General features: G+C 35.5%; 1 protein-coding gene across 2 annotated transcripts in view; it reads right to left on the reverse strand.

The window, feature by feature from the left end:
- Positions 1 to 14,340, reverse strand: part of C3H2orf76 (chromosome 3 C2orf76 homolog) — a 96,266-nt gene that overhangs the window by 64,367 nt on the left and 17,559 nt on the right. For both annotated transcript variants that reach the window (XM_044666633.1, XM_044666632.1), the window contains exon 2: positions 1,902 to 2,056. In XM_044666633.1, coding sequence (XP_044522568.1) covers positions 1,902 to 2,056 — 155 coding nt within the window. The remainder of the gene's footprint in view (positions 1 to 1,901; positions 2,057 to 14,340) is intronic.

Here is a 14,340-nt window from a genome sequence, read left to right on the forward strand (position 1 = left end):
AGAATGGAGTACAAAAACACCTCCAACACATCTTCTCTGCCCCACAGACCCCCACCACCTCGGAAGCTAGTGGCCACTGAGGGCCTGGCATACATTGAGAAGGGAACATGATGGTTCAGGAGTACTTATTTTTTCATTTTGAAACTTTGACATTTGAGTCTGATCATTTAAAAAACAGTACTCTCTCTAGCTAACACTACATTCCATCAGGGCTAACCTCAAAGAGCCAAAATTGAAAGAACATTCTCAAGAAAGATAAATTTAAATCCACAAAATTTAAAAATTTAACTTAACAGGATGTACCTACTTGGCAATTATGTTAAAAGGTTTAATAACAAGTGGCCACAATGGCTTTTAGTTTGTCAAAACTTTTATTCCTTAGTCAGAGACAGAAATTAAAACCAGAAAGAATCTTTGAGATTATCAGGTCCTAACTGTACTGATGAGAAAACTGAGGATAAATCTAGGAAAATGAAGGACATGCTTTTTGGGAGAACTAAAAATCCCTAAATAAATTTAAGTGATTGAATCATCATTATTAATTATATATAGAAATTACAACCTTCTAAATCCTAATCACAACAAAATAAATGACACCTTCTTCCCTCAGTTATCTTCAGTGTAGGAGTCCAGGCATATATTAATCTTGATAATATTTTAGGGGTGCTCAAAAAGCTGACTCTTATAATATTCCTTATGATTGGTTTCTGTAACACTGAGTTAAATTGAACCTTAACCTTGTCAAATTCCTAGCCCTTCCCAGAGGTTACACTCCCAAAGACTGGTCAGTTATCTCAGTCTCCTGGTTTTACAAATAATAATCAATTAATATCTGTATCAAACAAGCTTAGATACCTTAAGCCATATGAATACATGATCTGGGCATTGGCTGTACCTATTATCTTAGGATCCAGCAGTTTGTATCTCCTTTTGATTACCTCATAATGTTAATGTATCAGACCACTTATCTAATTATCATTTTCCCTTTCCCCTATACTGTTGTAACCTCAATAAGCTCATGGCCACCAGAGTTCTTGACCACTGAAGCTCTTTTCCAGTTAAGCTCTATCCCATGAGAGCTAACTCAATGTCTGACTACTTCATGTCGGAACTTTCTTTGTCTTTGTGTCTTTATTCTAGCCTTATGCTCTCCTTCCCTTAGACTTAAACTCATAACCCATTTTTCTCTCAGTTACTGGTTTCCCTTTCTGCATGTTCTACCCACTAGGAACTTTTGTGAAGTAGGTGGACAGCTTTATTCAACTCCAAAATGACAAACTATGGAAAACAGTGCTGAAGTAGGAAGGCTGAGGTTGTCTTTGGGTCCTCTTAAATGACAATGCATATAAATCATTAACTTGGGGGCTGGGGGGGAAGCAGAAACTAAACAAAATGTCACCTGACTATACAAATATAATTATCCCTAATATGTGCATCCTCTCTGAATAACTTTTATTTATGCCAGTGAGCAGATTTTTTTTTTTACAAGTACTGTAGCTATATCACACATTCATCTAAAGAACATGAAGTTTGATCTTCTGGGAACAAATTGCTATAAGTAATACTGCAAAAGCATACAGGTTAGTTTGGATTGGAATCTATATTAAGATCTAGAAAATTGCCATGGCAATAATCTAGCTAATTTTTAATGTGCTAGTAAAAAAACTTTAAAGTATCATATGAGGGGCAGCTGGGCGGCTTAGTAGATTGAGAGCCAGGCCTAGAAATGGAAGGGTCATGAATTCGAATATGGACTTGGACACTTCCTAGTATGACCCTGGACAAGTCACTTAACCCCCCCCCCCATTGCCTAGTCCTTACTGCTCTCTTCTGCCTTGGAACCTATACGGAGAATTGATTCTAAGATGGAAGATAAGAGTTTAAAAAATAAAATATCATACCTTTTTTTAGGAATACAATAAATTCTTTTACAGTTTGGTCCAAATTAACTCCATGGTAAACAAGTGGCTTGAAATTGCGATGCTCAAAGGAACGAATGAGACGAACTGTAATTGTTGCTTTCTCAGAAGACATATGAAAAAATTTCCAGGGCCAGCTAAAGGCAGAAAAAATATACATAAAAATAATTAAATCACAATTTATCCAAACAAGATTAGCTAACATCTTGCCAATTATGTCACTGGGTTCCAGGACCATCTCCTCTGAGATGTGATACCAGGCTAGCTTTCCTAAATCTGGGCCATATTCCCAGTCTTCCCAACAATGTCAGAGCTACTTCTCTGACCCAACCCCAGGATACTCTTGGTTCTGCTACCTAAGAAAATTCTAGCCAGACAAAATCAGACTAAGTATAAAAGAGAAGAAATGAGAGTGAAAGAGAGAATGAAAAGCAAAACTGGGGTTGTAACATAGGCATGATTTTCAAATGATTTGTTTTAAATATTTATGCTGCTTTCTTCCATTGCCAAAAATAGTTAGCTATAATTTAAATTTAGTCATATATAAAGAGACTTCACTAAACATGACTTAATGTTTACAAAGTAGCACCATATGTATTTCTTTTTATCTTAACTGTTCATATGGGACAAAATTCATAACTACTCTCCCTCAAAAAAATCAATATAGGCAAATTGCTTACCATCTCAGGGACGGGGGAGGGAAGGAAGAAGTGAAATTCAAAATTTTTAAAAATGAATGCTAAAATTGCTTTTACATGTAATTGGGGAAGAATAAATTAAAAATTGATATAGAGATAGTTTAAATAAAGCAATTGGATCCATTTATGACTAGTAAGAATAATTTCAAATATAACTTGCATGATATTCTCTTTTATTTTAAATAAAGATAAAGAAGCAACCGGATGCAACAGAAAAAGTATTAGCTTTAGAGTAAGAGAACTTGACTTCAAATCCCAGTTTAGCTCATTGTTACCTCATATAAACTCAATTGTGCTCACTACCTATGTCTCTAGATCCCTGGCCCTCTCTTCCACCAGGAGATAGTCCTATAGATTATTCTCTTGTCCTCAATATTTCCATATCGATTAGCTGTTTTGACACTGCCAGCAACTGTGATCAGGATTCCCACAGCCTTAAAAGAACCTTCATTTGATTCTACCAAACACATCAAGACCTCATGTTCTGTCTAGAGTCCTCTTTACTACTGAACTTGTAGAAAAAAGTTGTCACATTTTACTACCTCCTCATCCTCATGGCCCCCTCGAATCTCGATCCCTGGTGAAGTTTTTTCTGATCTCACCCTAATCTCGCCACACTTAATATTCCCTTATGCTTCAAGTAACCTACTTACTTCTATCTTATATCCCTTGTGTTATATCTCTTCAGTAGAATGCAAGTACCTGGGAATAGGGGCTATTTAGCAGTTTTCTTTTCTGTCTTAAAATCCTCCAAATCTAGCACAGTACCTTGAACATAAGATATTTCATAAATGCCAATTTGGATTTAATTAAGTTAAAGATGTATGGAGCTATTTAAAAGCCTAGTTTTCATCTAATATAAGTAGCTCCAAATTTCTATTTAATATTTATTTTCAATTTGAAACTCCAAATAAGATTTAATGTCTACCTAATCTTGGCCAAAGATACAGGGCAGGTAGGTGGCACAATGGAGAGAACACCAGGCCTGGAGTCAGGAAGACCTAAGTTCAAATATGATCTCTGTCACACACTAGCTGTGTGACCCTGGGCAAGTCACTTAACCCTGGCTTCTTCATTTGCAAAATGAGCTGGAAAAGGAGATCACAAACTACTCTAGTGTTTTTGCCAAGATACCTCACCAAAAAAGGGATAATGAAGATATGGAAATGACTGAACAATAACAAATCAAAATCAAAATAAATGTTTACATTTCCTGGTACCAAAATATTTTACAAAGAAAAAAAAGAACAAACCCTAACATCTGTAACTATTTCGCAATAGCAGTGGCTTACAGAAGAATCTATTATGCCTTAGGGAGAGTATGGAAGCAAGCTGTGCTTTGGGTAGGAAAAAAAAAACACATTAAGGAAAATAAGAATGCTGACATATTTGTGCAGATCTGACTTACTTTAAAATTTAGATTGTTTCATTTTAAAATATAGTATTCAATGGGACTTACTGAATGAAGAGAAGGAAAATCTGTAAAAGGAAAACAAGTTCTTGATTATCTATGCCAATTGAAGATGGCTGTTTGATACTCTATTGATAAGCTGCTACATACTAGAGGCCCTGGTAGAAGCTTTTCTAGCACAGTTAAAATCTGTTTAAAGGCACAGGAAATTTTGATGCCACAAATTATTATTGTGCCAAGGAAAAGAAAATAATTTCTGTGACTGGGAAAGCAAATTGAACTCAAGGTAGAAAGACCTAGTTTCAAATCTCAGATCTGCCATTTTATCTGTGTGGCCTTCAGAAAATAATTATACCTATCAGTGTCCTCATCTATAAAAATGAGATCATTTGACTAGTGGCCTCTAAGGTTCTCTTCAATTCTAAATCAGATTGTAATAAAAGATTGGACAATGGGAGTCCCAACCTCAAAACGAGTACAGCAGACTCTCTACCTTTTGCCAAACCACAGAGAGACTTAGAGAGCCTGCTCCTGAGCATAAGATTCAAATCTCCTCTTCAAAGATGCAGATCTCCACTTCAAAGTAAGAACAGAGGGCAGCTGGGTTGTTCAGTGGATTGAGAACCAGGCCTAGAGATGGGTTCAAATTTGACCTCGGAAACTTCCTAGCTATATGACCCTGGCCAAGTCACTTAAACCCCATTGCCTTGCCTTTACTACTCTTCTGCCTTGGAACCAATAGGTAGTATTAATGCTAAGATGGAAGGTAAGGGTTTAAAAAAAAGTAAAAACAGTCAGCCTTTAGACTGCTTACTGAGGCAAAACTGAGAATGCATACAAAAGATTGCTTAAATAGAAAGAATAGTCTTTCCAAAATGAGGAGACTCAATCAGCTCTGAAAGGGATTAGACCACTTTCTTTTGAAAGTCAACCCTTGTATCATGATTTAGACATAAAATATTTTATTCTAAGCAATTAAGCAGAGCATAGAAAATTTAATCTGCCAGATCTATGGATAAGGGAAGAATTTATGACCAAACAAGAGACAGAGGTCATGGGAAATAAAATGGATAATTCTGATTACATCAAATTAAGAAGTTTTTGCCCAAACAAAACCAATGCAGTCAAAAGTAGAAGGAAAGAAGGAAATGGGGATGGAAGTGAGAGTGGGAGCAGGGGTAGATTTATAGCAAGTTTCTATAAAAAAAAAAAAAGGCCTCATTTCTCAAATAGATAGGGAATGGGGTCAAATTTATGAAAATATTCACTCCTCTACTGATAAATAGTTAAAGGAAATGAACAGGCAGTTTTTAGAAGGAGAAATCAAAGCTATCTATAGTCATCTAAAAAAAGGTTTTAAATCACTATTGATTAGAGAAATTCAGAAGTACCCACCTCACACATATCAAATTGGCTAATATGATAGAAAACGAAAATGACAAATGCTGGAGACAATATGGAAAAATAGGGACACTAATGCACTGCTGGTGGGGCTGTGAACAAGTTCAACCATTCTGGAGAACAATTTGGAATTATGTCCAAAGAGCTATAAAACTATGCATACCCAAAAAAAATCAAAGGAAAAAGAAAAAGACTCATATGTACAAAAATATTTATAACAGTTCTTGTTATGGTGGCAAAGAAACAGACCTGAGGGGATGCCCAACAGCTGGAGAATTGTCTAACAGAGTGCAATATATGATTCTGATGGAATGCTATCCTGCTATAAGCAACATGAAGAAAGAATAATTTCAGAAAGACTTGGGAAGAACAAAAAGAACATTGTACTTAGTAAGAGCAACGTTATACAACGATAAAGTGAATGACTTAGCTACTCTAATTAATACAATTATCCAAGACATTTCCAAAGGACTCACAATGAAAAATGCTACCCACCTCCAAAGAGAGAAATAATGTGGTCTGAGAGCAGACTAAAGAATAATTTTTTTCACTTATTTTTCTACTTTTTTTTTGCATCATGGCTAATATTGAAATATGTTTTGCATGATTCCACATGTATAACTGCCATATTACTTGTCTTCTTAATGGATGAATGAAGGAATAGCAGGAGAAAATTTGAAACTCTTAATTTTAAAAGAAGAAATGACAGAAATAAGGAAAAAGAAACCTAAAAAGAAAAAGAAAGAAAAGTGAAACCTGATAGAAAAACAAGTGAAGGATGCAAATAGAAATTTAAAAAAATGAGAGATGATCTCTCGTGATTATTCTATGGGAGTAAAAAAGAATTTGCATATTTCTAATCTGTACATGATGCCTTTATTTTTTAAAAAAGTTGACAATGTACTGGGACATAAAGACCTCTCAAAAAAAAAAAAACAAACAAGAAAAGCAGAATATATTTTACTGATAACAGTGCAATAAAGATTCTATTCAAATGTTAAAAAGAATGACTTTTAAAATAATTGGAGACCAAACAACTTAATTCTAATGAATTAGCAGGTTAAACAACAAATTATACAAACAACTGAAAATTTTATAAAGTCATCAAGCATTTATTACAGGCCTATTATGTGCTAGACATTGTGTTAAGAACTTGATTTACCATGAAAGGCAAAAGATGGTCCCTGCCCTTAATGAACTCATAATCTAACACGGAAGACAACAAACATGTACAAACAAGCTTTAAATTAACAAAGGGAAGGCACTAGATTTAAGAGGGATTGGGAAAAAGCTTCCTGTAAAAGGTAAAATTTTAAGTGGGCCTTGAACAAAGTCCAGAAAGCCAAAAAGCAAAGATAAGGAGGTAAAGTATCCAGGCATGTGGGACAGCCAGAGAAAAGATCTGGAGTGGAAGATGTACCATATTTTTCATGGAATAGCAAAAGAGACCAAATGTTACAAAGAATATATATGAGAGGTATAAAATGTGAGAAGACAGGAAAGGTGAGTTAGGCTAAGTAATGAAGGAGCTTGAATGCCAAAGAGAGAACTGTATATTTTATCCTAGAATTAAATAGGGAGCCACTGAAATTTATTGAGTAGGAAGATGAAATTGTCAGATCTATGCTTAGAAAAAAATACTCTGGTGGCTAAATGGAAAAAATTAATTGGAGTGGGAAAAGACTTGTAGCAAGTAGACCAATTGACAGGATATTGCAATAGTCTAGGCATGAGATGATGAGGCCTACTTCAGGGTGGTAGCAGGATTAGAGAAAAGGGGGCTTTTTTGAGAAATACTACAAGGGTGAAAGACTAGATATGGTAGGAGAAAGTGAGGAATCAAGAATGACATCTAGGTTGTGAATCTGAGAGGATGGTGGTACCCTTTGTCAGTAAAAGGGAAGGCAGGAAGGAAGGAGGGTTTAAGGGTAAAGATAATGAATTCCGTTTTGGACATGTTAATTTGAAGATGTCTACTAGTCATCCAGATCAAGATGTATGAAAGGCAGTTGGAGATAAAAGATTAGGGGTCAGCAGAGAAGTTATGGCAGGACAGATAGATTTGAGAACCATCAGCATAGAGATGGTAACTAAATCCATAGGAATTGATAAAAATCACTTAGTGAAGTCACAAAGAGGAAGAAAAGAAAGTCCAGAGCAAAATCTTGAGGGACACCAACAGTTAGAGGGCATGACCTGGATTAAGCTCCAAGGAAAAAAGTAAGGAAGGGAGGGAGGAGGGAGAAAGAAAAAAAGAAGGAAGTAGATAGAAAGTGGAAAAAAAAAAAGAAAGAGAACTTATGTCTATCAGAGAGTAAGAAAGTAGCCACTGGATAAGGAGAATCTGTAGATGACAGAAAGAGCAGAAATGATGGAGGGGTAAGCCAGCAGAGGAGATAACAAGGAAGTGAGATCAAGAACATAAGTAGAAGAGTTGACTTTGGTGAGGTCAAATGCCACCTTTTCATCAGAAAATGGAGCAAAGAACAGAAGGGAAAATAACAAAGAAGGGTCTTAAGGTATGAAGTGTGGGTAAGATGGACTCTATTTACTAGATAAAGCTGGAGGTGAAGCCATTTGCTGAGAGGAAGGAAAGAGGTAGCAGTGTGGGCTTATCTAGTTTTCATGCACATGGTTTCCTCCGATGGAATATAAACTCCTTAAGGATAGGATCTATATTGGAGAGGGAGGAGAGAGGAGGTTTGTAAATATAGACCACAATGTAAGTTCATAATCAGTGCTTGGTGAATTGAACTAGGAAGTTCAGAATAGATGCTTAGGAGTATATAGTTAATCAAAAATGAACAAAAGGATGAATTACAATAAAGTATTGCAGTTTATGGAAGAAAATATAGCCTATAAAGGTAAGATATCTCTGATATTCGTTTTAAAATGTTTATATCTGTTAGCCCACAGATTTCTCTACCAAGTATATACTCCAAGGAGGCTTCTGATAAGAAGAAAATTCCCATCTACACCAAAATATTTATGGCAGCATTTTTTTTAATCATAGCAAAGAATTAGAAACTAAGTAAATACCCATCAACTGAAGAATGGCTAAATAAATTGTGGTACATGAATGTAAAGAAATATCAATTATAATGAATCTAATAAAATAAAGAAGCATGGAAAGATTTACAAGAATTGATACAGAGTGAAGTAAGTAGAGCCAAGAAAACAACATATATGACTAAAACAATGTATATGAAACAAGCATGGCTCCAAAGAAAAGATGAGAAAAAATCCTGCACCCCATACCTTTGTAGAGGAGAAAGGTGCATGCACCAGTATAGTCCATTGCCCATATTTTCACTTTTATGATGTACTGATAAGTTTTGCTGATTTTTTTCTTTCTTTGTATTCTCTTTAAAAATAGTATTTGTTATATGGGATGATTCCTCTCTTCCTCCCAGAGTCGGAGGAATACTAGGGGAAATTTTGGTGATATAAAAAGACAAAAAATATCAATAAAATTTAATTTTTTAAATCATGTAAAATCACATGAGAGATATAAGTAAATGAAGTGGTAACTTTAGATTCAATGATCAGTAGTATATTAATATCAAGGAAGCCATAGCTGTGTCACATCTAAAGTTTTTGTTTATATTAAGATATCCTATAATCCATCAAAAACAAACAATAATGATTGATAATGGGTTTTCCAAAAGTTCCACTATCCATATAACACTCACTTCATTATAATTAGCATTAAAATACTATAAAGAAATCCACTGTCATTCAGAAAAGGTCTGTCTATCAATCCATACATAAAAAATAAAGTAGATGAAATTATTCCCAGGTATGTGGAGAGACAATCCATCAAGTATCAATATGTATATGTATCTTAGACAGATACAAAATATAGACAATGAACTGGGTCCAGAACTGAATAGGAAATATGGCTATATTACATTTGGTCTCAAGCACATTTGGTCCCAAACTGTTTACTTAGAAAATGCTCATCATACGACATCCATTTTCTTCTGATGATGCTACATGACTATCTCAAATAGACTGAAGTAAAGACTAAAATAACCCAAAAAGCAACAGAAAGGCACATTGTATGGGTAATGAGACAGTAATATCTTATCAATCATAACTAGACTTTGTGGGAAATTAATATTGAATTGGGATATTTTTGTGAAATAATTTCTCCTTTAAACTGTCCACCTCTTCCCCAGCGAAGAACTGTCTGATTCTAAGATCAAGATGAAATAGTTCCCCACCCCTCTAATGAAACTGTCCCTTCTTTTGTTGGGATCCTAGGGTTGGCCAGCCCTGATGAACCCTTTGACTGATTTGAAAGATTAAGCAAATCAGCAAGCTCAGTGGCCATATTGAACTGAACCAGCCACACATTGGGGAGGAAAGGATATGTTGGCATCCTTCTTCTGTGGACAAAGACTCAACTTTTCTAATGACGAAGTAATGGTGGATAGAGTTGAGGTAGCTAAATCTAACTCCACAGTGGCTACTTACTAATCAGAGAAGTCTTGGACTGTCCAGGGGAAAACTGAATGATGAGCCCATAAGGACTTTATAAAGAGCTGCTAAAAAGGAGTTCCTTCTCTTGGATACCCATTTGGATTATGGAGAGAGTCAACCAACCAGTTTGGGATGTTTTGAGTGGTCAATTAAATAAGTTATTTTAAAATTAAGAAATACTGTTTCTCAAGAATTTCAATCATGACAACTACAAAAAGTAGTTTCAAGAGGACAGGGGGGCCTATATGTACTAGGGGTGAAAGATAACAGGTCAACCTGAATATTACACAGGTACCCATTAAAAACTTAAATAACCAGAGAAAAACTTCCATCTCATTGGATGAATCATCTCTAAAGGATATATATAGAAAGATAAAATCAATAATCTAACCTGAAAAGAAGGACTGGGGAGGCTATGATCTGATCCAGCAGAGGAAGTAGTAATCCAGTGATGAGATCATTGATACAAAACAATAAATACTAATACTATTTTCATAAATCCAATTTTCACCTTAAGTTTTTGTGTTTATATTCTATGAAGATTCCAGCTTCTTACTAAAAAATCATATATACATGTTTATAACAAATATATGTGCTACCAATCCTTTATAAATATCACTAATGTCTTTCTAGATTTAAGAAGCACTAATCAAAAAAGAGCTCATTCCTCCTACCTTAGAGTGTAAAAATAAATCAAATAGCACAGAAATAAAGGTGGCCTTTTTTGTAAGGGGAAAAATTTTTCAATTTGCATAAACAATAAATTCTAGAAATGGGATAAAATGAGCAGCCTCATTAGTTTTTTTAATTGCTAATAGTATACATACAAATGATTTCACAGTAGTTCTAATTGCCAGAGCAAATTATTTTAATTTGCACTGCTAGGTATGATCTATCTATTTCATGTCATTTAGAAAACTTCTCAATCCCTTTAAAGTAAATTTACTGTCACTAGTTAATAATTTTATATATCCATTTCAGTTAAACTAGTTTTTTAATATGCCAATTACAGTAAATTCATATTTAAGATTACAATCATAAGCTATTAGTATTAATTTCAATATTAAACTACTCCAGCATACTTAATAGTGTGGGAGATTTTTGTTTTTTTAATATGCAACTAGGTATACACATCCACCGAGTAGATATAATGGTATGATATATAAATATCAGAAATGTTTTAAACGTTCTTCCATTAAGAGTTTCATTCTAATTAAAATTAAAGATATGGTTTTTCATAGTAATAATTTTAAAAATTTTACATTTAAATCTAACTCTTGAAAATAGTAAACCAGTCATTTGAACATTTCATATTAAAGTAGTACTCTGCATACTTTTTTCAAGTGGTGCAAGATAAAACACTGGATTCAAAGGCAAAAAAAAATAGGTTTGAATCCCAGCTCTGCCACTTACTACCTATGTAGCCTTGGGAAAATCACTTAAACTCTCTGGGTCTCAGTTTATTCATCTGTAAAATGAGTGGACTAGATTAAATGACCTCTACATTTACTTCCAGCTCTAAATCTATAATCCTAGGATCAGGGCTTAAAGACGATGGCACATCAATGTAATTGATGTGCTTACTATACCACAAGAAATTATGAAATATACAGATACAGAGAAGCATGAGGAAAACTTAAATGAATTGACACAGAATGAAATAAGAAAACAATATTCGTAATGACTAAAACAATGGGAATGCAAAGAAAAAAGGAAAAGGAATTGCATGCTGTGCAATAACCAAAAAGCTTGCCTGGAAAATGAAATAAATGTTATCTCTCTCTTTTTTTCTGCAGAGGTAGGAGACTGTGGATGTGGAATAATGCATATATACTGACAAACTAAGGGATGTGTTAGAGATATTCTTTGCCTGCCTTTTTTCTCTCCTTTCTATTTTATTACAAAGGTTAATCTGAGCTGAAGGAGCAGCAAGGTGGAGAAAGGATATATCCCCAAATAAAGGCAAAGTAAAAACAAAAAATGTTTTGATCAAAATTATTTTTAAAAGACAAAAAGTAAAGTCCTGTGACAGATGTGCAGGAATTAAGATTTTAAAAGCCTTCCCCAATATAATTCAGTATACAATTGTAAAGTTGAAAAGACCTTGTACCCCTTTAAACTACATTACCCAAACTCCCTTTCACCATATCCATAATTCCTTAAGCTTTTTCTAATTGGTCGTTGGTTTTCACGGGCTGTATTGAAATGTGTTTTTTGGCCTGGCTTTTAGACTGGAGGCAGCATGGTGAAGGGTGAGTTGGGATTCTTTCCCTGTGTTTTAATAAATCCTTATAAATTTTTAATAAATTTAATAAATCCTCATAAATCCTTATAAATTTGAAGGCATTGAATATTAATTTAAAAACTTACAGTTTGGACTTCCGCGTTAAGATGGCGGCAGAGTAAGAAGCAGCTCTTAACCTCTCCTGACCGAAACACACAAAACTCCTCAAGGGGACATAAAAACAAGTCCAGACGAACGGAGGAACCCCACAACAGGGCACAGCGTGAAAGGTACGTGGAATCGAGACATTTCCAGGCTATAAAGGGCTCTCACTAAATCGCGGGCTGAGCAACCGCCCCACCCCCACTACCTCCACACTCATCTATAGCTCCGAACCCAGCTAAAAAGAAATAGGGCAAGTTTGGGGCACCCATCGAGTCATCAGCAGCTCCGGGACCTGTTCCTGAGAGCAGCAAGACTTAGGACCCCATTAAGTCAAAAAACGCACGCGAAATCTGAGCGCGCGGGAGCAGGACGCTGGGCGCAGAGCGCAGGCTGAGCAGAGGCGTGAGTGGAGGCAGACACAACCAGGAACTAAAGCCTAAGTGGGGAACCAGTGCAGACGGGTATACTACTGTGGAAGCAGCGCCCTGAGACTTGTAAAGAAACCTCAGGCAGAGGATCAAGCAAGAGGGCCCACCAGGGGGCTTGACCTTGGAAAAAACCAGAATTCAGACCTCAGGAGCCAATAGATCGCGAACAGACACTGAGCGCGAGGATAAAGCTGAGAAGCTGCTGGGCTAATGATGGCTACTCAGCATCAGGAAGTTCAGAAGAGAAAGAATAATAATAACAAGAAAAAGAAGTCTTTAACACTCGACAGCTTTTACACAGAGAAAATCCAGACAACTGAGCAAACAGAGGAGGAGAACAAACAAGCATCCGGACCCTCCTCAAATAAGGAAAACTCCTCACAAGCTATGGAAGAGTTCAAAACTGAGATCCTGAGGAAAATGGAAGAGATCTGGCAAGAAAATAACAGTTTAAAAGGTAGAATCTTGCAATTGGAAAGTGAGGCTCAGAAATCAAATGAACTGATAAGCAAATTGAACACCAGAAATGACAAGATTGAAAAGGAAAACCAAAAGATTATAGCCAATAACCAGTCCCTAAAGGCTAGAATCAAGCAATTAGAAGCTAATGATCTCTCAAGACAACAAGAACAAATAAAACAAAGTCAAAAGACTGAAAAAATAGAAGGAAATATGAAATATCTCAATGAGAGAGTGACAGACCAAGAAAACCGGTCTAGAAGAGACAATTTGAGAATAATTGGGCTTCCAGAAAAACCAGAAATTAATAGAAACCTGGACTCCGTACTAAAAGAAATTATTCAGCAAAATTGCCCTGAAGTCCTACAACAAGAGGGCAATATAGACATCAAAAGGATTCATAGAACACCCACTACATTCGACCCAGAGAAGAAATCGGTTAGAAATATTATCGTCAAATTCAAAAGCTTTCAAGCAAAAGAAAAAATCTTACAAGAAGCCAGAAAGAGACAATTCAAATATCAAGGAGCACCAATCAGGATCACACAGGATCTGGCAGCCTCCACGCTTAAAGACCTTAAGGCTTGGAATACGATAATCAGAAAGGCAAGAGAGCTGGGCCTGCAACCACAGATCAACTACCCATCAAAATTGACTATATATTTCCATGGGAAAGTATGGGCATTCAACAAAATTGAAGAATTCCAGGTATTTGCACAGAAAAGACCAGGGCTGAATGGAAAGTTTGATATCGAACCACAAAAATCGAGAGAAACCTGAAAAGGTAAATAAGTTACAGAGGGAAAAGAAAGAAAACTTGTAATTTTTAAATTTGCCTTTTTAAGGGCCTCACTGAGATCTAATTATCTGTATTCCTATGTAGATAAATGTTATGTTTAATTCTCTGTAGTGAACTCTATTCACTATTATAATATTCACTATTATAGTAATCAGAAGAATAATTTACAGGGTGAGGGTGGAACACTAAATAATCTAAGATGGCATGGGGGATGGGAAAGAGGGGGTAAATAGCAGGGGATACCAAGAGAAACTTGAGCGAATAAGAAAATAGAATATTCTATTACACACAAAGAGGGCATGGGAGGGAGAGGGGACAAATACTATTATAAGAAGGAGAGGAAGAGAGCAT

The sequence above is a fragment of the Gracilinanus agilis genome, chromosome 3 (genome assembly GCF_016433145.1).
Source record: "Gracilinanus agilis isolate LMUSP501 chromosome 3, AgileGrace, whole genome shotgun sequence".
NCBI lineage: Eukaryota > Metazoa > Chordata > Mammalia > Didelphimorphia > Didelphidae > Gracilinanus > Gracilinanus agilis.